This window comes from Parasteatoda tepidariorum, chromosome 9, assembly GCF_043381705.1.
Source record: "Parasteatoda tepidariorum isolate YZ-2023 chromosome 9, CAS_Ptep_4.0, whole genome shotgun sequence".
Classification (NCBI taxonomy): Eukaryota; Metazoa; Arthropoda; class Arachnida; order Araneae; family Theridiidae; genus Parasteatoda; species Parasteatoda tepidariorum.
The window spans coordinates 23,829,236-23,855,039 of NC_092212.1; the positions used below are offsets into that span (position 1 = coordinate 23,829,236).

The following is a 25,804-nucleotide window of genomic DNA, read 5'->3' on the forward strand; positions in this document are numbered from 1 at the left end:
AATGAACTTTAAGGTTGCTTTAAATTGTGCTATAAGGTTCAATGAATTTTGGATATTTCAACGTTAACTATTTCAATGAATTTTGTAACATTTTCATGCATTTTAAAGTTTTATTCATTTAAATTAAAATTTAATGCATTTTAAATTTAAAATATATAAATACATATAGATATTTTTAAATTTTTTAATGAATATTAAGGTTGCTTTGAATTTTTAATTGCTTTGAATTGTGCTATAAATCGTTGCTTTTTTTTTGTTCTGTAGTTGCACTTTTTACTCGTTGAATTTTAAAATCAAAACTTTTTAATCGCTACTTTTACATTAACCAATTGTACTTTTACTCATTACTTTTAAAAGTAACATTTCCATGCATGTAACATATATATGAGACTATTTTTAATCTGAGGAAAAGTAAAATATGGCGAATAGTAAATTCTTGATCGCAACACTCGATTAAACCATCTCTGGAAAATACTGGTTCCACGTCTGGAGACTTCATTCTTCTCATTTGCGTGCGAATATAATACGTTTCCCTCTTACATATTACTTTTCTTATTTAGAGTGTCAAAACTATATTTTAAAACGATATTTATTATATTTTTTGACATTATATATACACTATACATATAATGTCAAAACTACATTACCTTTAAGCATTATGTTTAATGCAGTTATAAGTTACATATAGCTTCCAACCTGAAAATATTGTAATCGATTTAAAAATCAAGACAGAAACTAACATACTTCTCAGTCCCATGACTACCCACATGCTAAAAGTGAAACCATGCCTAACATTGTCATTCTGCTAAGTGTCACCTATAGCCTATTTTGACCTGCCAATAGTTAAAAATAGTAAGAGCTCCCATTTTACTTTTTAAGAAAATTAGAAATTTACGGTTTTACAACCTGTTTTTCCTTTCTTCCAAAGTGCAAACAAGTAGAAAGACTATTAGAAAAAGTAAAAGCATTTTCATTTTAGAGTTCACTTAAGCTTCAAAAAAAAAAAAAAAAAAAAAAAAAAAAAAAAAAAAAAAAAAAAAAAAANGAAAAAAAAAAAGAAATCATGCTTGTTTATAGACTACATATCTTCTATTTTTTGCAGATTTGTGATAAAATTTTATTTTCATATTTAAAGTCGAAGCAAAATGTATGAATTTTTTATTTCTATTCCAAACTATTAAAATGCTATCAAAAATGTACAGAACTGTTTTGTCCCACTAAATAATGTCTATATTATACTTTGACAAATATTTTTTTTAACATTTAGTATTATTTTCCAAAATGTTATAATGAAATTTTTAATTTGAGACTTACATGTTATACAATTTTAATTAAATCTAAGCATTTAATATTTGGTTTTTTAACTAGTTAAAATGTTAATGAATTCATAAAAAATATATATGATATACTTTCAAAATTGATTGAGACAGAAATGTGAGAATTGAAGAACAATAAAATGACATCCTCGAACGAAATATCAACAACTAAATAGCTCTATAAAGGATGTTCAATTAATCTTGTGTAGTCATATTACAGGATCAGACAAGGTTCCGATGGGGTACTTTATTGAAAAAATAATAGTGGATCTTAACCCTTTGCGCCGACTGTCACAAATATGTGCCAGCATAAAACCCTATCAATCAGGATAAAAAAGATAAAACTGGTAATCAAAGTATTTCCTTAGCAGTTTAATTGTGGGCGGAGTTATAATTGTTTGATTTATTTAACTCACCATTACTTTGTTCAAAATAAAACTATTTAGTTAGGTATACTTTGAATTAACATTGATTATACATATGATTAAACTAACAATAATTAATGTAAAAGCAAAGTAAGTCTGTCAAATTAGAAACGACTACATTTAAGTTACCATTTTTTATTTAATTACGTCCTGATTCTGATTTTGTACGAATGCTTTTCTGAATTACCCGTCCCCAAGGGATTAATGTGGTTGCAAAATTTTTGCATTTATGGTTATTAACGGATTTAACAAATTTAATTTAACATGTATTTTACGACCATTCGAATTTAATAGTTTAATCATACATGGAGAAGACCTGGTACTTGAAATGCTTTAACACGTTGACAACCGTTTACCGTTTTTTATTTAATTACAACTTGATTCTGATTTTCCACGAATGCTTTTCTGAATCACCCATCCCCAAGGGGTTAAAAGTCTCATCGTTACATAAAGGGTTAAAATAATTTTGACCACATCTACATATAAATAAATTAAGTAGATGTATAAATGCATTATAATCCCACTAAGATGCGTCTAAACTCTGCCCATAATTTAAAAATATTTCAAACTATGCTCGTAATTCAGTTGCTATTTCACTACTTCATGAGAAAGACATTTTACATACAATATATTTTTTATGAATGCTAATTTGTGTTGTATATATTTTACTCCTCTTAAAAATACGCTAAAAATTAAATGCTTTTACTACCAGTTTTTTCCCATTTCTGGATACCACAGTTTTTCTCATGACGTAAAGTCTCTTAATGACATCTAACCTTTAGCTGTAACAATTAAACTTTTACATTTATTATTAATAATATAAAACTTTGTTAATAATTATTAATAACATAAAACATTTATTATAAAAGTTTTATACACTCACAAATATTTTCTCTCACAATAATTAAGATCCTTATTGATATCTGATCTGAAGTAATAATTATAAATATAATCAAACTTTTATTATAATAGTTTTATGTATTCATGAAAACCTCTTGTGTTACCCAAAACTTCAATACCTCAAAAGTAAACTCTCTAAAGCTATAAATAAAATACAGTGTTAAGAACACTTTTAATAAAAAAGATTATCTAAAAGATACAGATAAATATTATTTGATTTGTGACTTTATTAACAAATGTTGGTAACATAGTCCAATTTTTTCCACTACCTAAAAGAGATAAAAAGGAAAATAAGTAATAGGAGTGCTAAAATTAAACGTCTTTCACTATGACTTACATAACATTGAACAATTTTAAAAATTTAATAGATCTATTATAAAACTATCTTATTTGGACACAACTTAAAAGTTTACTGCTTGTCCTTATAACAAACTTGAAATCTATATTTAGTGTATTTACACACTTATAATTAATAATTAACAGATGTGTAATTTTGAATTTAAGTCAAAAGGAACTTTTGAATCCAAAACTAAGTCTATCAAGATAAGCTCTAATTTATAAAAGAGTTGTTTTATTTAGTATGTGAAAAAATTATAAAAACCTCTAATGGTTTACCTGATGATAAAGGGACCATAACCTATGATTGACAGCAATGTCAACTTGCTCTAGACAGGGGATAAATGATATTAAGGGATACTCTTTTAATGTATGACTAGTGGTTGAGTAAATTCAAATTGTCAGGATTTCAATCACCAGCACTTCTAAATAATTCAAAATCTTAAGTAATACACCAGTTTGTTACAGTTAAGCCGTGTTGAGCCTTTTAAAAAGTTGGCAAAATGTAATGGAAATCTGCCAATTTTAGTTTGTAGTTCCCTACCATTTTTTTTAAATATTTCGTCTAATCCGAAAAGTTGGCATCTCCTGATTGATGCATCTTGGGTGATATTTTGCTAGAGCAAGCAAAGAGTACAAATCAGCCAGTCATAATTATGATATGCTAACAGGGAAAACACTTGAATATTATGAATAATATTAGACATATTTAAAATATATTATATTACATATTCATTAAACCAAATCATTATGACTTTTAATTTTCAATGACTCTGTCAATATTTTGCAGTGCAGCAAATCTAACTGTAGACACTTAATGATGTAATAACTAGGATTCAAACTTAAGGTTGCCTTAATAAGAAGCAATCCTCTACTCCTCAAGACAAGAGCTAATCCCTTGCACGATTTTTTTTTTTTTACAAATGAGTTCAGATCAGCCTTATAAATATGAACCATATAATTATTTTTTCTTTTTTTCATCAGAAAAATGTTGGGAACTTCTGTAACTTGCATTTCATATCATTCTGTTCAAAAGTTACATACCAGAGATACCCAAAAGCATTTAAATTGTACTAAGGATTAAACATACATAGTAGAATTTGAAATCATATGCAAAGTGCAAAAAAAAAAAAGATGTTCATTATAACAATTGATGCATTAAAGATTTACACTGATCATTATCCTTAAATATTTATTTTTAAATATCAACAAAATTCTAAATACAACAATGAATTAATATTTTTCATAAGAAAAAGAATTATCTCAGGGTTATCAAGTCATGGCAACTTAAGGGCAGTGACCCGCAAAAATCTTTCTAAAAAAACATCACAGAATGGGATCAACTTGAAATATATAACTTCTAGCCACCCCTGGACAACATCCACAGGTTTTTTTTTTTATTTTTAATTTCCAAGTTTAAAACCTATTCGGCACCTTGGCGATTATAGCTGGCGCGACAGATCACGATACAGAAATGTCCCCATAATCTCTGCTCTACATTCAGAAAAACACTCAACTTACTAGATTTTAAAATAATCATTTTTCCGACTTTTTGGGAGGTAAATCGTCTTTATGGTAAATTCTAGTAGACTGGAAAACTATTTTTCTTCTTTCTTCAGGTGTTAATGAAAGAGGATCGATTGTAGGCGGGCGATAAATCATATCATAAATAATTCGACTAAATAAAAGCAGAGCTGCACCGCCAACACAACCGTAATAAAATGTTTTAGGATACCTATGAGAAAACGGAATTTTTCTTGATCTTTTGAAAAGTGGCTTAGGACGCTTTGGATACTCCATTATAAACAGAGGTATACACGACTGTGTCTTTGAAAATATAATTGTTTTAGCCCTTTAGCGAAGCTTTTTATTTGAAGACACAAAAACACAAGGCAAAAGTTTAGATACTCGTTGACTTTGGTTGAATTGATTAATGAAATGGATAATTTTGATTTTCTTACATGCTTTAGTTCAGCATTTAGCTTTAATGGATAATAATAAGAGGGGGAATTAGGGTTTGAGATTAAAAGTCAAACTCAAACAAGTTAGGTCAAAGCGAATATAGTTTTCCTAAGTCATCGAAAGCAAGAAGTCATTGTTTTTGACGTCATCGTTAAACTATGCATGAGATTTGAAAGGTAAATATTGCTATCTTTTATATATTTTTCATTCAGTCTTGCTCTTTTATCTCCTAATTTCAAAATATATTTCTTACTTACCTTTCTATTTCTGTCTTTAATGCTATTTTGTGCTCATTACTGTAATGCTGATTTAGCCTTGGCCCGATATAACTTTTGATGCAAATTTGGGTAGTAGTCCTTTTTGCTTTTTCCCCCCCGGCCCGGATGTTTATATATACATGACTGTCATCATTTGCTTCAGTTGAGAAAGATGGCATCCGCTTTCTCAATCTCTCAACTGCGGTTGAGTCTTTGCTATAAGAGATGGAGAATTAATTTTGCTAATCTTTGTAGCATTTATTTTCCGTTTTCGTTAAGTAACTTACATTAAATTTGCGTATCTAATGCACAAACATTTTATTCTAAGTTTACTATGGCTACTTGTAATGGCGTGAGAAACATTAATGAAATTAATGCATCTTCTTCATACAAAAATATTCTTGGAATACCATTGCGAAGAGAAATTATAATAGGAGTTACTGTTATATTTCTCTTATTTATAACCTTTGTCTGTACCTATCTACTGTTAAGCGATAAACCTAACAAATTAAAGTATGTTAATATTTATTCAAACTCATTTTCTATCAAGAATATAAATTCTTCAGTTGATCCTTGCTCTAATTTTTATGAATTCACCTGTGGACTATGGCTTCATAATGCAAGTAGTGATTTAATGCAAGATAAAGTCAATGAATTTACTCTTCTTCAAAGCATTGTGAATCAAAAACGCATGGAAATTTTTAAAAATAGTATTCCTAGTTCCAGTTTTCCTCAAATTGTCAATGATGCTTTTAATTTTTACAATAGTTGTCTAAATTTAAATAGAAACACTTCTTCTGATTTAAATTATATCCTAATGACATTTGAAAAAATGGGGGGATGGCCGATGCTGCAATTAGAAGTTTGGGACAAAAATGATTTTGATTGGATTAGTGGTAGTTCCTATTTATTAAAAAACATGGATATTGAGTCCATATTTGGTGTTCGTATTACTGTAGATGATTATAACACATCTTCAAATATGATCTATATTACCATCCCTGATGTTGGAAAAGATGATTATTCGTTAAAAGAATTTTATAACAGGCAAATGCTGTATGTTGTTTTATATACCTTAAATCCAGATGCTGATGGTGAATATATAATTAAAGATGTTGGAGATCTTCAAAAAATTGAAACAGTATGGCGTGATATTATTGTAGCAGCAAAACAAGATCCGACAAAGAATGATCCTATCAGAATCTCATTACATGATTTGAAAAAGGAAATTCCCGAAATTGATTTTGTAAGCTATATTAATTTATATTTACGAGACATGTTAGGGGAGTTTAGGTTTAATGTATCGGAAAAAGATATGATCTTAGTTCAAGATTTGAATTATCTTAAAAAAGCAGTTTCCATTTTGTTGTCAGATTCATTTACTAAAAGGGATTTAGCAAATTTATTCGGATGGCTTTGTGTCCAAAATTCATTAATTCTGTTACCAGATGTAATGAGAAACTATGCTGAGGCGAATCAGTATGATTTACAAGAAACAATGGAAACGATCGAAGATAGATGTTACGAAAAAACTACAGAAATTTATGAATGCAGCTTTGATTATTTGTTTGTGCAAAATGTTTCTCATGATGGTATTGCTGATAGTAAAATTTTAGTTCAGTACTTGAAAAATGCCTTTGGCAATTCATTTGCAGTTTCTAACTGGCTTGATGACACCACCAGAAATGCAGCTACACGTAAATTAAATTCTTTACAAACTGTATTAGGTTTCAAAAGTGTATATGAGCAAAAGAGTGAGTTTGATAATACATATAAAGATTTTCCACATGTATCTGAAAATATATTGGAAACATTTTATAAAATTAAAAAGTATTTTGTGTCTCAAGCAATTGACCAACTTCAAGTTGGCAATAAAATCTCGATGGACCATTATCTACCCAGGCCAATAACAGATGTTAGTGCTTATTACATACTTCAAAGGAACGTGTTAGTGGTTCCGATTTCTTTATTTTCTACTCCTTTTTATTATAGTCGAGCACCTTGGTATTTAAATTTCGGAGCTTTAGGTGCAATTATTGGTCATGAAATGATGCATGCTTTTGATAAACATGGATGTCGTAGAGATGAACATGGTAGACTATATAATTGGTGGACAAATAAATCAATAGAGAATTATAACAGTTACTCTAATTGTTTCAAAAAGCAATTTATTTCATATTTTGATGAAGATAGTTTACCTCCGGCAGCTTCAACTTTAGATGAAAATATGGCCGATACTGAAGGTCTTCACATTGCTTTTAAAGCTTACAAACAATTTGTAAAGGAAAACATTCCTGGGGGTAATTTTCCAAATTTAGAACAATATTCTCCCGACCAAATGTTTTTTATTTCTTTCGGAACACTTTGGTGTTCAAATCAGAGTGGTAAGCATAAAAGCACTAATGATGTTCATAGTTCACCAGAATTTCGTGTGAATAGTGCAATTTCTAATTCTGAATACTTTGCACAAGCATTTAAATGTTCCGAAAATTCGAAGATGCACCCTTCTGATAAATGCCACTTATGGTAATTAGTAAATTAATTCAATTCTTGTTTATGATCCTGACAGGGATATTTTCATAACGTGATCTGTCGTGTCAATTGAATTCTAAATTTGCAATATATTAGAGAGAAAAAAAGGAATGTAGAGATTTGCCTGAGGGTGGCTATGAGTTATATCCTTCGTGTTAGTCTCCTTCTGTGATGGTTTTTTAGTTTCTTGCGGGCCATTTACCAGAAGTTGCCAAGACTTACCACAGGTCACGATATGGAAATCTACCCATTTTGAAGTTTGTTATATAAATTTGTGTATTGCTGCTGATAAATTAAACTTTTCTTCTTTGAATAGAAATACATTTTTTTAAGACTTGTTCATAACTGTCAGCTTTTATACTCGTTGATAATATTTCTTGGTAGCAGTGAAATATCAATTGTAAACATGCTTTTTATTTTACTAAAATTTGGAAACATTTTCAAGTTAATGTCAGATATTTTAAAAGTATTTTTAGATTTTAATTATATCTAATGGTATTAAAGATTATTTTATTGAACCCACAATCAAATATGAAAATGGATAAGAAGTTTTAAGTAAAATGTAGAAAATGTTTCAGCTGCTGTGTTTCTTTGCCTGCTGTTATAGGATATTGAATAAAAAGACATAGCTATATGTTTTTTTTTATTAGTTAGTCATTAAAGTTTAAATCAAGTTATCATAAATGTAAATTTGATTTTTGGAAAGTATTTAACTGTATTTAAGTTATTATTTGTGTATGGATTATTACAAACTATCAGCCAATCTTAGAGTTCAAATGGGTGACCTCAATTATGCTAATTAATTTATACAAGCTTTATTTTAAGTAACAGTATCGAACACAAAACTTAGTTTCTCTTATTACATCTATTTCCATCAATCTTTGACATACAATCTTTGGCCCTTAAAATATGTGATGAATCTGGAAAATATGGACCCTATAATTTAGTAAGAAAAACAGTAAAAAAATTGGACTCCTTAAAATGTTAATTTCATTGTATTGTAGTAGTTTTGCACATAATTTTAAGCCAAAAAGTATTCCATGTGAAAAATGGTTTAATTAATGTTTTATTTAATATTGGTAAGAAAATTATGAATTTTACAAAATTTAAAAAATAGTGGTCAAATTATTCTTGTGAAAAATTGTCAAAATTTAAAGATCGAACTTTTTGTGAAATTTTATTATTTAGTAACTATCATATTTGACTAATTTTAATCAAATTTTTTGATTTGTCATTTAAAATTACATAGTTTTATGATAAAATAATTTTTCTTACTGAGCTTATCATTTGTTAACACTTAACAATATTGAAGCTTTTGGTAATTTTTTTTTAAAGCTAGCTTTTTATATATGATTATTATTTGTTTGTTCTAAAAAATTGAAATTGCATTTAGGTTCTAAAACCAAATTTAGTTCAATTCGAATTAATTTTTTCTAAATAAAGAAGTAATGAAATTTTTAGCTAACCATATTTTGATAGCTTTTGATGTAGAACATGTTAATTTAAATGATTAAAATTTAATGTTTTACATATTTAATTACATTTTTTTGCAGAGATCACAGCCTTTTAATCACACCTTCCTACACGATGTACGTCTAAAACATTTGTTAAAAAAATTAAAATAAAACTTAAGTTTTTACTATTTTCATTTAAAGACTTGTTGTTTATCTTTAAATTTTGTTGGCATAAATTTGTTTAAAGTAATGAAAAAAATTCTGAGTTATAAAATTTTTGTCCCTTATATTTTAAGTTTTACTTATTTTATGGAAAATACGAATTTATTTTTCTAATTTCTAAAGTGTTAATTATTACTTTGCAATATCTAAAAAAAAAAAAAAATTAATAATAATATAATAATAATAAGCAAATAAAAAAGACATAATTTTTTTTTACATTTTTATTAATATTTTAGTGTTTTATTTTTGTTGTTTTGTGAAACAGAGACAAAATTTTTATTCAATTTAGAAATAACTATTTGAGGAACATCTATTGCTTTAAGCAGAATTTGACTATGGCAAATATGTTAAATATGTTATCCATGCTTAAATTCATATAATAGAAAAATAATGAAGATCTGTACATCTTTAATTGACCTTTCATATATTACCAATAAAGATGCAATTTATGTAAATGGAGAGTCATCTCACNAAATTTCAAAATTATTACAAAAAAAAAATCAGTTGAAGACAGAAAAAAGTTCATTATATCCAACTTCCTCACTTTTTTGGTTCACTATATCCACAAAAAATAACATTATGCGCGTATAGCAAAGACACGGGACCTAACATTTCGTTCACTATATCCGGGAGTTTACTATAAACCGTGTTCACTATAGCGGGGTTTGACTGTAATAGAAAAATAATGAAAATCTGTACATCTTTAATTGACCTTTCATATTTTACCAATAAACATGCAATTTATGTAAATTGAGAGTCATCTCACAATATTTATCATCTCAATATATTTATTTTCTCAATATTATTTTATTAAGTTTTTACATGGAATGCTAAATATTTATCATTTTGTAATATTATAATAATTCATAACAGTAGTTATAATAGTATATTTACCAAATTTAAATTAATAATTTTTTGTATAATGTGCCTTTTATTAAAAAATAATAATTGTTTTTATTTTTGTATAATACTGAACCTCTATCAATTTTTAAGTTTCTTTTGCCATTTTTGATTAAGCTTTTTCATCCATTTCCCGTGCAGCTATCATTTACTAAAAAAAAATTTAAACAAATCTATCTTATGATAAACCAAGTGCTTATTAATTGAGATTAGAATAAAATATATTCTCTTTATACTTTTTAAACACTAGTTAAAAATTACTAAGTTAAGATAAGCCTTCATTCAAAAATGTCTTATAAAATTTATGACACCACAATTTTTTTTTAAAGGTATCCATTAAAATTGTTTTCTTATTTTCTGCAGATAAATCGATATTACAGTGTTCTGATAACTGTCCTACCAGTTCTTGCAATTTATTAGACGGCTAATAAACTGGGAAAACTGGTAGCACAGTTATTTCATTAGAAGCAAATATCGTTAGGAAGTAATGATTTTGTGACTAAATTACTCATGCAAAATTTTTAATTACATCTTATTCCGAAGCTAGAAGGAGAACATTTTGAACTCTTATTTTTTTGGCGATATTTCTCTTTAAATTAAGATTGATTTAAAATTTAATTTGAAAATTAAACGATTTGTTATTGACTACTTGCCTTGAAAATATAGTTTGTATCAATAGTCATTCAAATGTTATGTAAGTTCTTTGGAGGTGTTGCAATTTGTTAAATATGCTGAAAATCGAATGATATGAGCAATGCCTTCTTAAGTTATTTAATTCCCTTTATTAGAAAAAAAAATTTCTTGTAAGTTGTAAAAATAATTAAATTTAAAAGGGAAATCATCAAAATGTTTTTTTTTTCTTCATATATTCAGATAATCCTTATACAAATTTATAAAATGTGCCATAAATTTTTTTTTAAAAATTGAAGGGTGGAGTTAGCAATGACATGGTTAAACTCACCATCAAAATGTCTGTAAAAAAAATTTTTTTTTGGGGGGGGAGGGGAAAGAGAGTAAGGGTATATTAATACTATCAACTATAAGTTAAAATTTGTAATGCTTTAATCAATCATCATTTCATTTTTAGATTATTTTATTTTTATGGTTTCCAAGGACGTATGTAAGGTTTAGGAACCAGTGGGATCAATCTTCTTTCAAAACCTGTTGATATTTTTTTCTGTATGTCCAGTTAATTTTTTATGCATATAATTTATAAATTTATAATTAGTGCAAGTTTCTATGTTATGTTTCTCATCTTAAAAAGTTCAATTGTTTGAAAAATCAATTATTGTGATGGGTTATAGATACGTAAATTGTAAGAAAAATTTATTTAGTCTAAAAATTTAATTAATTATAAAACTAAACTATTATTATTATATGTATTTGTGCATTGTAGCGATGGGAACAAACGTAGTATAAAAATCTTATGCTTACATACAAAAAGTGTGTTTAATTTCAAATCATTGATTTTATCATGGGTGTATTTTCAAATCATTGATTTTATCATGGGTGTATATTTAATCACGTGTCTAGTTTTTTTTTCTCAATAGAAAAAAATATAGCAGCAAAAATAATTTTAAAATTAATTTTTTATGATTATTTACTTCGTTCATTCTTTAAGTTGGAGTTTTTGCATGGAAACGCAATAAAAGACACTTTCTTATAATTTTCAATTTCACTAACTTACCGTTTTTCCCCCGTCCTGTACCAAGTAAGAGATAATAAGAATAAGAGATAGTTTGCTGCCTGTGAATTGTGTGATGCTAGTTATTGAAACAATTTTGTATTATTTGCTTATTGTTTACCTGGAAATTCTTGAATGAGACATAAGATTAAGCTTATCAAAGAAGAACAAACAAAAATAGTAATTTTAAAGGAAAATGGCTGCTCTATTGTAAAAAAGATTTGTCGTTTTCACTGCTGTGGGTAGTTTAGTACATCTGAGAGAATTGTATGGAATTAAAAAGCGTCAAAAATTGTGTGTATGTTTAAAACAGAAGACAACAAAACCTAATTCGAGACCAGCTAAAATACAGAAAAATCTAGGTTTATCTCTCAGTTCTCCTAAAGTTAGACAAGTATTGTAAAGTTATGGATTGGACAACAACAAATTCCAACTTAAACCCTATTGATGATATCTGAGAATATATGACTGGATAACTCACGATGTTTATGAGAGTACCTTCAATTTCTGACAAAGACTCAAAACACAAAATTTATATAATATCCGTCAAATCTCACCAAAGAAAAATAAATAAATTACCTTCATAACTTTATAACGTCTATGCTAGATTGAAAGCATTAAGTTTTCAAGAAAAATGGAGATATTACCCATAACAAAATATTTTTAATTCTTAATTGAGTGATAACGAATTTAAATTTTTTTCATTTTTGTTTTTTATTGGATTTAGAAAACTAGCTATTATACTACGTCTTAATCACATACTAATTTAATAAGTACAAAAGTTAATGGTTTCTTTAATTGTATTTCCATGGGTATATCTCTAGTCCTTTATAACTTTATAACGTCTATGCTAGATTGAAAGCATAAAGTCATAAAGAAAAATGGAGATATTACCCACAACAAATTATTTTTTATTCTTAAATGAGTGATAACGAATTTAAATTTGTTTCATTTTTGTTTTTTATTGGAGTTAAAAAACTAGCTATTATACTATGTCTTAATCACATACTAATTTAATAAATACAAAATTTAATGGTGTCTTTAGTTGTATTTCCATGGGTATATCTCTAGTCCCTACCTGAAAAGAAAATCTGTATAAGGTTTGAATAGCTCCTTACTGGTTAAGAAGTCTTTCTCTTTTAAATTTTTTTAAAACGTTCTTTTTCTTTTTAGGTAATTGAAGAAAAAAATCATTATTTCATGATGGTACTTGAGCATGATTCGGTGTCCATATTGCTCTATACAAACATAGAAAATATGAACGAGCTCAAAGATCTTTTGATGAAAGGTGAACTGAAAGCTGCTATCGTCAATTCCGAGCTTATTTACCACACTGATCTACTGATGTTAGCATCCCACAAAGCTCTGTACAATGCTAAGAACAAATCTCTAAAAACAAAGTCCATTAACACCGAACTTCTTTACAATCTTTTCCCGTCGAGAAGTATTAGAGACTCCTTAAAAACTTTCGGCACGCAAGATAGTGCCACCTCAGCAATATTTGTCTGCTTTGATGAAGAATGGGTATTAAAATTGAAAGATATTGTGAAGGGAAAGCTTTCATCTCTTGACAAAATAAACGAACTTGTGAATGAAAATGCTGTCAAGAAGTTGTATAAAATTCCAGCTTCTATGACTGATCAAATATCTATTTTAAATTTTATAATAACTAAAATTTCATCCAAAGAGTTGTTATTCTGAAATCGATTATATTGTGTTTGTTGAAGATTATTTTCTCTACTTCAGTTCCTGAATAAATTATATTCGAAGAGAATAAGGAGTTTAAGCTTATTTCATGTAAACGTTTTTAGTTTTATTTATTGTCATTATTTTATAGAAAATTACAGATTTAAGTGAAACGACGATTACGGAATAATAATCCACAAATATGATAGAAAAATGCTATCTGTATGTGTGTTATAGTACTAACACAATTCTCACTTGTAATTGGGAGTTTTTTCCCCCTTAAACAACATTTAGTTATTTGCTCGAAAAGAATTTATCATCATCAAAATATAGAAGAAAAATATCTTTGAATATTTGGCAGGGTTTGAAAAAACCCAACCCGCGCGGGTTTTATTGAAAAAACCCGGGGAAAATTGGGTTTTTTCAATTAGTGCTCATAAACTACTTACTGTGAAAATATTTTCATGTCTTAAATAGTGATGTATAAGCTTAAAAATATAAATAAATCCAGAAAAGTTTATTTAAAATATATATATTATAATTAAAATAAGTTTAAAGAATGCACTATCACTAATACATGTTTGAAACTTTATTCTTAAATACATAACGTTTTACAATTTTTAACTGAAGCACTATAAAATATAAATGCAAGAGTAATATAAAAGGAACAAGTTTATTAATCTTTTTGTTTTCGTTTGTTGTTTATGTATATATATATGTATATATTACTTATTACCAATTTATAATCAGTAAAAACTAAAATGTCATCTGACTTTTACCTTTAATAAAATTAAACTGGAATACATATTTAATGGTCTTCCATGTTTTTATAATACGATTAATAGAAAGTGAAATTAAAATTAAATATAATTATAAAGAGTATCAGTTACTTGTCCCATTTTTCAAATATTTAACCTTAGAAAAAAGACTGCATTTTTAGATAAATTTTAACTTTATAATTTTAAAAAACATATTAATATAAAAATTACAAAACCAGAAAATTAAACTTTTAATTTGTTAATTGTTGTTTAATGTAATAGTTTCACATTTTTGTTCATTTATAATCTTTTTTTAATTATTCAATCGTAGCTACAGTACATTTCAAATTATTTATATTTAAAACAATAATATTCTGTGTTGCTCTCTTTCAATAATAAATTTTAAAAAAAAGTATGCTAGAAAAAGCATCGATTTTAATAAAATTTTAAATTTTATGAGTCACCACGTTTTACATTTTTAGTCGCCTATGGCAACCCTGCATTCTTTGCATTGACTTTCAATTGTAAGCTATAAAAAAAAATTATACATAAATAAATACGTGCTATAAAAATTAACAATTTTTTTATCAATTTTAATAAAACTTTTAATTTTATTTGACACCACATTTTGCGTTTTTTTCGCCCTTGGTAACCGTGTTAACGTTTAGTCTGTCTCTAAGTTTCATTCATAGTTTACTACAACCACTATTACTAGTTGACTGATCAGGAAAATCTAATGGTATCTTGAGATATTTGTGCTGAACAAAGAAAAAACACAGCAAACTAATCGCCATGGTAAATTTTTTTTATTTCTAATGTTTGCATGTACTACAGATAAATTACACTATACAACAAATCTCAACTTAAGGACTTTCAACAGTTCAATCCCAGCTAATATTAAAATGACCAACTTAGTAGTTTTCAGAGAAGTCAAATTTTAAAATAACATAAGGATTATTCATAACTCCCCCTGTGGTTCCAGAACAAAAAACCAAGACATGAAAAAACTAGTCTTAAATATAAAAACAATTCAAGTTTTAGCCCTTATACAGTTTTACTGTTTGTTAACCATTGGTTATGCAGCATGTATCAATATTATTATCCAGTTCCTATAATAGACTAGAATTGTATACAGTATTGACAGCATATGTGATCGTTTCATGTGTGAAGATCTTGTTGAGCTTTGTATAATATATATATATACAGTTTAGAAGAAATTTGAGTCCGTTAGCGGACCCTTCACAAATTTGTTTATCTTCATTATTGTTTTGTTATTCGAATAAACCCTTCCAAGGAGGGGGGGGGGAGACAAATGTAAACGAAGTAAGTTATGTCATCGGCAGACGCTTCTTCCTTTATTCGTCGGAAATGAATATTCTGCGTTCAGCAGTATAGGCTAAATACCAAACATTTGTATGTTGTGTCTCTAATTTAGTAGCAGAAATCGCTGCTTATTTTTGAAAATTTCTTTTTTTTTATTCTAATTTTACAGTGGTGAGCATAATCTTGCATGTCTTTACAATTTAAAAACTCATTGAAAAAGTTTTTTGCAATAACAGGACCTTATTTGCACAAATTCACAAGGTTGAAAGAATGTGACTTAACGTTTATTTTATATTCACAAATTCCGAGTAATTTTTTCACAATTTTACAAAAAAGACCTTTCTCAAAATGTCTGGACAGACCCCTTATTATATATATATATTAAAATTAAGCTATTTTCTCTTTTAAGCTATTGACTCTATTTATACAGATATATGTAGTGTATTAAAGATTCATATATTTTATACCAATTTAACATGTTTTCTGGAAATCTAATTCTGCAGATTAGTTTGAATCCACTTTTATTTCTTGCAAACTGATGCAAAATACTCGATTTACGAAACGCATTATGTCATTAATAAATAATTTTACGAAAGATGCATTGTTCACTTAAAAATACTATCTCCCATAGCGTTTACGTCACTTTTTCGTAGTAGCTTTAGTTCCTTAAGCGTATTTCCTGTATTCTAATTTCAGATAATGGCTTCATACCGGAATTTATTTTGCAAGATTTTGAGCTAACCTTTCTAATGAATGAATGATATTCTTATTGTAGTTTATTTTTACTGTTATTTTTTTATGTTCACAACATTTGCTTATTTACTTATCTGTTTATTTTTTTTCATAATTACTTTTACATTTATTTTGTTTGTTTTTTTTGGAAACTGTTTTCTATTTTTTATTCGATTTTATTAAACAACAAAACAAGTTATTCGATTCTATTAAACAGCAAAGCAAGACAAGAAAAAAAAAATGAAGGATATGAAAACAATGACTTGATAAAATATGATAAATCTGTTAACCCAAAATTTTTAGCCTCTTTCCTCTGGAATGTTCTAGTGATCGAGCAATGGCAATTAAGTTAATTTTATAATTTTAAAAAAATCGAAAGTGAATGTATATATACAGGGTTATTCATAATTCCCTCCGGGGTTTCGAAGCGTTATAGTAAAAAAATGAAGACGAATATGGCAAAAAAGAACGTAAGAAATTATTCCGAAAGTATTCAAGTTTTAATTTAAGCAGTTGCCGGTAGATGGCAGTAANTATATATATGTGTGTGTGTGTGTGTGTGTGTGTATATATATATACCTTTTATCCTAATATTCCCCTGTGCATTTCGTTTTTATTCAGTGCCTTTCTTCTTATTATTATCCTATAATGTGCTCATGTAAAACATACCTTTTTCTTTATAACTGTTCAACTATAATCTAATATCGCTCCATTTTTACTTACAAAGCTTTTTTTTTTTGTATGGTTATTATCTTTTGAAACATCAGAAACTGATTTTTCATTAATTTTAATGAGATATTTAGTTTTTGTTTATTAACTTAAGACTATGACGGTGTTACGGCACGCACAATTATTGCCTACCTTTTTTAAGCAAAGACTTTCGAGTTTTGTTTCTACGTCAAATAAAACAGAAAGTGTGATATTTAACTAAAAAAATATCCATAATTGATTAGTGCAGAAAAGTGCAATGAATAAAAAAGCCACATTTAATAATAATCAAATTCAATAATATAAACAATAAAAAAAGTATGATTGTGTAATATTTGTAGGCTTCCATATAAGCGTTCTGTTCAAATCTGTTGCCTGTCACGCTTTTGATTCATAGTCATAATTATTAAACAGGATTACAGCGCCATCTGTTGATCAGGCAGAAATTCTTTACATTGATAGTGTCTTTTTTCTCAAAACTAATTTTTTGGTAATTTTCAACCATTCTAAATACAATATCTCAAAATATTTTTGTTCAAATTATTTCAAATTTTTCGTGATTGATTACTATGCCTTGGTACTATTAACTGGTTGATTAAACTATTATTTTATATTTTACTGCTAAAATATAAATAATTAATTGCGATTTCTGGCCNTAATGTTTTTTTTTTTTTTTTTTACAAATAAGTGTCGATATTTGCTGCAAAATATTTAAATATTAATATGTCTAATATTTAACCTATTTCCTAACTTGAGTTTTGATGAATATTATAAAGCACGGACAATAAATAAATAATAAGCCTTAACAAAGTTATGTGATTTCGAAAAAATAGTGTTTTTATCCATAATTTTTTTTAAAAAAATTCATATTTTTTCATTTTTATATACATATTTTTTAGTGTATTATATATACATAAATCCAATTTTGAAATTACTTGATTAACAATTTCAAAATTTTGTCTCCAAAGGTATTTGGGTACTGTAAGTATTTGTTTTAGTATATCAATGATTGAAAAATACTACTACTACTACATATGTGTCAATACTTTTTTTAAAAATCTTTTTATGAAGTTTTAGGAAGCATAACTAGCTTGCAGTGAACATGTGCCTAAAGATGAAAAGAATTATAACAAAATAACATTTCTGAAAGTTAATATACATAGATATAACAAATGTTTATGTGCTCCGAATGACTAAATACAAAGAAAATGTAAGTAAATTGTGCCACCTATACTATAAGTTCTACATGGAATAAAGCCGAAGATTTTACTTACCCAGAAGAATAAAAAGAAACTAATAAAACTATTGGGTTTTTTTTTTTTTTTTTTTTTTTGGAAAGCTGAAATTGTTTGGGACTAACATTTCTTTTTCTTGAAATTGACTTCCGCTTGTTTGTAAGTCAATCCAGGGATGCCAACTGATCCGCTTTCTGGAATAGTTTTAATAAAGTGGTAGCAAATTATATAGTAAAATTCGTTACAGAAGGATAGTTACGCTTACTTTTTAATAGAGTAACCAATTAATTGATGCTTTAACGTTGCATTTAATGATACTTATAATTTTTGATATTTAGTGGTAAAATATTACTTATAAGGAAAAATACTAAACTAAAAGTAACTAAAATTTCGCTATCACTGAAAAATACTATTTTACAACGCGGAGCAAGTTGGCATCTCTGTCAATCACCAGTATCCAAATGATGAAAATTTGTCACTGGTATATTGCATTACATAATTGCCAATTAAAAATGCCGGCATTTGATTTGATTATCAATACGAAAAAATTAGCAAGTAATAAGTCACGAAAAGTAAACCATCTTTTTTTTGACATAGTTCGTAAGTCAATCAATTATCAATATACAAATGATGAAAATTCGACATTGCCATATTGCATTAAATAATTGCCAATTAAAAAAATTGCCAGCATTTGTTTATTAATACGAAAATATTAGCGAGTAAAAAGTCATGAGTCAGAAATGAAATGATTATACTACCGCCCTTTTCGTAAAGTTTTACTTTACACAACGATGACAATTTGCTACGAACAGCGGATAAATATTTTCGAATGATAGTCTTTTAATGTATGATTCTCAGTCTAGTAAATTCGATTTATCGTGTTTTTATCGCCACTACCTCTAAATAATTTAGAGGCTTATATGATATGCCACTTTGTAACCACTTAGCCGTATTGAGCATTTTAAAAAGTTGGCAAAATTAACTGAAAGTCTGCAATATTTCTTTTGAAATTTCATTTTCTTAAAAAAAGATTTTTTTTTATCGAATCCGGAGCAGTTGGCATCTCTGCTTAACATTAAATACAGAATGATTTATAACTCTCCTAAAAATCGAAACACATTATTTGGACTTGGTGCTTGTGTATAAAAACACGATTATAGTCACAAACTAAATGCAGGTGATTACACAAATTTTCATAAATACGAAAATAAATTAACTATTGAATTTCCAATTTGTCAGGCATTGATTTTTTGGGCTATTTTCAAGAAAAACGGCTCTAATAGCCACAGGCTCCCGGTTATTATTGATAGAAATCCGATCAAATAAAACAATCCATCATAAGAGCCGACTTGATCTCGGAAAATACCTGAAATGCAAAAGAAATATGTCTTAGTTAAATTTTAATTAATCGAGAAGTAAAGTCTAAAACAAGCCAGTAAATTAACATAACATAAAATTTCCATTTTATATATGTTAATTTTTTTAACAAGATTTTAGATTTTTAAGCTATGACCTTTGGAAGAATTTTTTAATTGTTAACGAAATTCAACACTCAAAGACAATTGAATTCCTCTCCTTTATAAGTTGACCACTTGTCCGAATAGATTATCAAATTGCTGCCATACAACTGTTGTCAACTATCGAGATACGTTTTTTATGAGTTTCATTTCATTTTCTGAATTCAATATAACAAAAATAAAGGTTCACCACGATCGAAACTGTACTTTATTTTAATTTCCTTATAATAATAATAAAACTTTTGAACCATACGTCACTATAGTGACTTACGGTTACTATAAACATGTTCTTATTTATTAGATCATTTTTATTTGAATATTTAGAATAGTAATAGATTTTATGATTAAACATTTATTATCGATTAACACGTTGAGCACCACGTCAGCCATAGGTGGCTGACACTGGACTTTCCATTTAGGCCGCGTCAAACACCGGTGGTTGACACTGAAATTACAATTAGGCCGCGTCAACCACCGGTGGCTGATACTGAAATTACATTTAGGCAGCGTCAACCACCGGTGGCTGACACTGAAATTATATTTAGGCTGCGTCAACCACCGGAGGCTGACACTGACCTTTCACATAGGCCGCGAAAAACAGCTGGCTGACAGCGTATAACATGATATCGAACTATAAAATTTACACTCTTTTATGAAATTGCAGAAAATGTATTCAAAATTTACTTAATTATTGTGATTCTTGGTTTAATAAATTCAATTTAGTAGATTTTTATCCACCACTATTTCTAAACAATTCGTAGTGTTATATGATTCGCCACTTTTTCATATATGTCCTTATATGCCAAAAGTCTCAGTTGCCATTCAGTCAAATACAAATGAAGAAGTCCAGATCAAGTCAAGTCAAGTCATATATGTCATGCTAAACCTTTTAAAAGAAGCAAAATCTGTCTAATATTTGCAATTTTAGTTGGTAGTTAATTACAGTTTGGCTAGACGGGCAAGCCATGTAAAATTAGCGTGGTGTTCAACGTGTTAATTATATTGAATTTTTTTTCCTATTACTTCTTACAAACAACTTAAATGTACATAGATACATATATATGTATATAACCTATCAATTGTGCTGAAAAGTTTTTAACAGAGAACAAAATTAAACAAATTAAGTTTACCACTTTAAGCTACCACTTTAAATATTTTGGAAAGCTAGGACTGCCGAGTTGGCAGCTAATTTTCAATCCAACGGCCTTAAACGATTCGCTCTTTTTTTAAATATTTTCCTCGTGTCTGTAGTTGCTCGCAATTATAATGCAGGCTTTTATTTTTTTAAAAATTTGTTACCTGAACTTATAAAGAAATCAAAATTTATTAAAAAAAATACATTTTGATTTAAAAAAATGACCAACAGAAGAGCGGATTGTTAAAATCCACTGATTTGGAAAATACTTCCCCGGAAACGGAATTAGTATTCAGAATTTAATTTGTTTTATGAAGAAAGTAAATTACTTAAATAAAACTGTTACCTATTACTGGTGGTATACCAAATGTTACTAGACCGGATATTAAACCCACACATCCAACAGCCAATGACTGCTTCGTCTGATCAATGTACTTGTAAACCAGTACCGGAAAATGTACGAACACTATTCCCGCTGTGATTCCGTACAAGACGAGACATGCCATGTACAGCCAGAAGTTGGTAGCAAAAGGAAACAGTGATGTAAATAAACCTTGGAGGATGAAAGTCAGCATCATGAATATCGGAAAAGACAGAATTTTCTTGTCCGTAACCCATCCAAAACAAAGACGACCTGAAATAAAGAAAACAAAGAATTATTATTATTATTATTTCTAATAGCAGGATTAAAAGACAATTACAGCAATAAACACAAAGAACCATATAGGCATAGAGAAAAAGAGAAGCAGCTATAGCGATATCTATGAATACAGGAGGCCCCTAACCTCCCACAGTAAAGTAACACGGCTGTTTATCAAAGGCTCTATTGTCGCATGAAATGTCTTTTTGCGAATAATATGCAACTTTCATAATTGATGAAAGTTTGCAACAGTTGTTAGGACAGGCCCATCCTATCTTTATCTAGCACCCTTACTGTTTATTCTGAAAATTGCGCAAACCGTTAATATAAAGAAAAGCGTTTGTGGTCTAATTTTTAAATATTTAAAAACTTACTCCAATGCAGCATTATCTGGTCTCATAAAAAATTTGCAAAAAATAGGAATGAGGCATTGATTTTGACAATTTTTATCTAGGTGGGAAAATGTCTCCAAATTGGTGATTTTTTTTAAAAAAAGTTTAATGACTTTTAAAATATTTTAGTCATTTGCTCGTTCTAAAGACCAGATAATTCTTTATAGCAAGATGGCATATGCAGTTTGAAATTATAGCTTTGCTTCAGATGTAAGACACTTAAACTGTGGCGTTTTCATTTTTCTTGGCAAAATAGCTTCGAAAACCCACGTTAAAGCTTGGTAGAAGATCACCATCTATAATGACTCGTCCCAAATTCCAGAGACTGCAAATGGGACATGAGGAAAAGGAGCAATTGTTTCGTGAGACAAGCATGGGCAGTGGCCCACATTTTCCATCAAAATCAGTACGCATCTAATCTAGTAATTATTATCCTCTTAATGACACGAAATTATGAGCGTAATAGTTTACTAGATTGTAACTATTATGCTCCTAAATGTCACTAAAACACATAGTTTAAGTTTTAAAAAAAATTGGAATACAATCGATAACACGTGTCTTGTTGTTTCTGAACTGCTTCATTATGTTTATGCAATATACTGTGGCATGTGACATTTTGCGACAAGGAGATGAAATGTGTTAATATTAAGCAGAAAAAAATTACCATCCTTATTAATTTATACATTAAAGTTTTTCTATTTTTTCTTTAAGAGGCCTCTACTCTCGCCATCTTGGAGTTTAGATTAAATTTTAAATTTGTGTTTTGTTGGTTCTTTTTTTTTTTTTTTTTTTTTTTTTTTTTTTTTTTTTTTTTTTTTTTTTTTTTTTTNTTTTTTTTTTTTTTTTGTACTGAACAAAGTTTTGATGATGTCGCATTGTTAGATAGAACAATACCTTTCAAAAAAAGAAGAAAATGAAGTAGTCGCTTTATCAGATTAGGATAAATAGCGCTTGATAATTTTTAGAACTTCTTTTAATTTTTTCTCAACACTTTGAAGCAAATAATTTTTTGGTTTTAAATAAGTAATTTAACCCCTTAACGATCGGTTAATTTTCAAGAAAACGGTCATAAAAATAACTATTTTTTTGGCTTTTGTATTTGTATTACGTATTTGATTAGTGCTGCAACTCCAATCCTATATTTATTAAAACTGGGTACCTGGGCCGCACAGCTGCCCCTATCCCATACATCATGAAATATTTTTAAAAAACATTGAGTTAAAAGCATATTGGGTTTAGCATCATTATGGTAGCTATACAAGAATTTAAATACTTTGCTTAATAAATTTAAAGTTGTGGGTTGAAGTTGCAAAATTAATAAGAATATTTTAAATCAATTAACAAATCTATTGAAAAATGTTTATATAATTAATAAAATAAATATTAAGAGTTTATTAGAGTTCATATGAAAGTTCAGATTTATAATTTTGTTTATGCTGTTTCCATCTGCTCTAGACTATGGTTTATACACTGTATGTTGATTCACTAAGAAATTTGTAAGATTCACTAATATCGATGATTCACTAAGAACGATGATACACTGATGGATGATACTCTGATGGATGATAGTGCTGTAACTAGTTTAAAATAAACTAACTATCTACAATTACCTAAAAAATAACCTGGTACTGCCATCAGGTGTGTAAAATGAGAAATAAAATGTTTTCCGGGCAAAAGAAATGAATTAGTTTTATTCTTATTGGCGCGTTATTACTGAGCACTCCAGCCCGTCAATATCACGGGAGCGAGAAAAAGTGGGCGAAAACTCACCCCGTCATTTTCACGGGAGCGAGAAGGAAGGGGTTAAAACTACTCGTTTCTCAATTTTCAGATTTTTTTTAAATCTAATTTTATTACAGTTTAAACTATTGAAAATCAATCTGGATTACGTCAGAAAATATTTTTAATGCTAATTGCACATAAGCAAAAATGCATCTAGTAAAAATCTAAAAACAAGCAACTTTATATTATTTAACTACGAATCAAAAACTGTTGATTGCAGAATTTTTCGGCATAATTTTGTCTCAAAAAAATTAGTAGGAAAACTACAAAATACCACACGCTTTATATTTCGAATTGTGATTGGGCGGCGGCCTTGTATTTTGCATATATCGAAAGATACTGGCAAATAATAAAAAAATATCCCTCATCAGCTTGCTTGTAAAAGTTAAATAAAGAGGATAAAAACCATATTTGAAATCACCCCTTCTCAACTCCTTTGTCAGTTGAGTACAGTTAAGAGAGGAAGGGGATCTTAAACCTTTATTTATTATTTTTATTAAACATATTTTTAATTCTTATTTCTTTATTTCGTACTAATGTAGGTAAAAATAAGTGAAAAATATTAAATTTTGCAATTTAATAATTTATGGCTATGAAATACAGCATAAAACACCGGTGTCTTTTTATGCGTTAAATGTAAAATCTTCCAAACACGGCCCACTTCTGCGCAATAATTTTTCAAATTTGCACTTACTTACTGATAGCTAGATCAAAGAGAAACAGTAATAAATTTTTGAAATTTCTTTAATCTATAAATTAAGCTATTGATAAATTTTTTGAAAATAAATATAAAAAAAGTTTAACTACTTTTTTTTAGATTTTATATTTTAACATAGATATAGAATTCCGATAATCTAACAGATTTTTTTAGTAATAACTAGACTGCTTTTTATAATTACAAAATACCAAAATATATCTTACTTGTATTTAGAGCGTCAGAAAATAAGGGTTTTAAGGTTCGTAATTATTGCTTCACAGGTAAAAATAAGTTTAGAGCTTAAAAAGTTTTAATGAGAAAAGAAGTCAGATATAAAATTCAGAAGCATTTAGTTAAATTTATAATTTTATATATAATATACAGGTCTCGCCCTAAGCATTCGCCACCTCCCCAAATGCGATAAAATCGTACATTTAGCGAATAAAATTGTGTTTTGACGAATGATTTTTTCCACTGTAAAGAACAATATATATGTAACTCAATCCTCAAAATTACTTCAAAAAAATTTTTTTAAACAAATCACTATTTTTAATTCGATTACAGTAATTTTCAGTAGATGCTTCACATAACCAATTAGAATCGGGTTCAAATAACGTAAGCCTGAAAGAAACTACAGTAAAATAGTTTTTTTTATGGGAAAATTATTGATCATGAGAAATTGCTAAGATTTGCATTTGGCGAAAACTTTCGAAAATTGGCGAATACTTTTGTTATTTAGATAATTTACTGGTTAATAATTTGAAATCTTTAGCGCGGGTCCTGAATGTATAAAGTTAATTTTACAGTTAGAAAGAATTTTAAACGCGTGAGATTTTGAAACGAATTTTAACACATATCGTCATATCGAGTATCCCTTATGATTGTATCTTTGGAAAATTAGGCGTTTCTCTGACCTTCAATTCGGTATTTCGAAAATATTTCTCTGAAAATATTCCACCCATTAACCTTGAACTATTCGGAAGAATATTGTGTAACTTATGTTTTTAAACAATACTTTTAGCCTAAATAGATTAACAAAATAATAAAGACATTTTAGAAAAATTACAAGTTAACCATGTAGAAAAAAAATACCTTGTATAAAATAATGTCGAAGTGTAATTATATATATATATTCTCGTTCTGTGTGAGTGTGTGTTCTATTTATAATCACTTCTTTTTCTCGATTACTTAAAAAACGAATTTTTTCTCTT

General features: G+C 27.9%; 3 protein-coding genes and 1 long non-coding RNA gene across 6 annotated transcripts in view; 2 read left to right on the forward strand and 2 right to left on the reverse strand.

The window, feature by feature from the left end:
- Positions 1–2,789: 2,789 nt before the first annotated feature.
- Positions 2,790–5,094, reverse strand: LOC107454780 (uncharacterized). The gene is made up of 2 exons (XR_001585501.3): positions 4,499–5,094; positions 2,790–2,910 (listed from the first exon to the last, which is right to left on the reverse strand). It is a non-coding gene; the product is annotated as an uncharacterized lncRNA (long non-coding RNA).
- A 45-nt stretch (positions 5,095–5,139) lies between these two features.
- LOC107454779 (neprilysin-11) lies at positions 5,140–13,762 on the forward strand. Its single transcript, XM_043050754.2, has 2 exons — positions 5,140–7,722; positions 13,162–13,762. The coding sequence occupies exons 1-2, from the start codon at positions 5,531–5,533 to the stop codon at positions 13,163–13,165; spliced, it is 2,196 nt and encodes a 731-aa protein (XP_042906688.1). The 5' UTR covers positions 5,140–5,530; the 3' UTR covers positions 13,166–13,762.
- LOC107446293 (EKC/KEOPS complex subunit TPRKB) lies at positions 13,192–13,689 on the forward strand. The gene has a single exon (XM_016060901.3). It carries the CDS (start codon positions 13,192–13,194, stop codon positions 13,687–13,689), a length of 498 nt encoding a protein of 165 aa, XP_015916387.2.
- Positions 13,763–17,459: 3,697 nt separating the features above from the next.
- LOC107446295 (monocarboxylate transporter 12) overlaps positions 17,460–25,804 on the reverse strand; it is a 28,611-nt gene continuing 20,266 nt past the window's right edge. For all 3 annotated transcript variants that reach the window (XM_071185098.1, XM_016060904.3, XM_071185097.1), the window contains 2 exons: positions 21,429–21,716; positions 17,460–19,796 (listed from right to left, as the gene is read on the reverse strand). In XM_071185098.1, the coding sequence (XP_071041199.1) occupies positions 19,666–19,796; positions 21,429–21,716 (419 nt within the window). In that variant the 3' untranslated portion in view covers positions 17,460–19,665. The remainder of the gene's footprint in view (positions 19,797–21,428; positions 21,717–25,804) is intronic.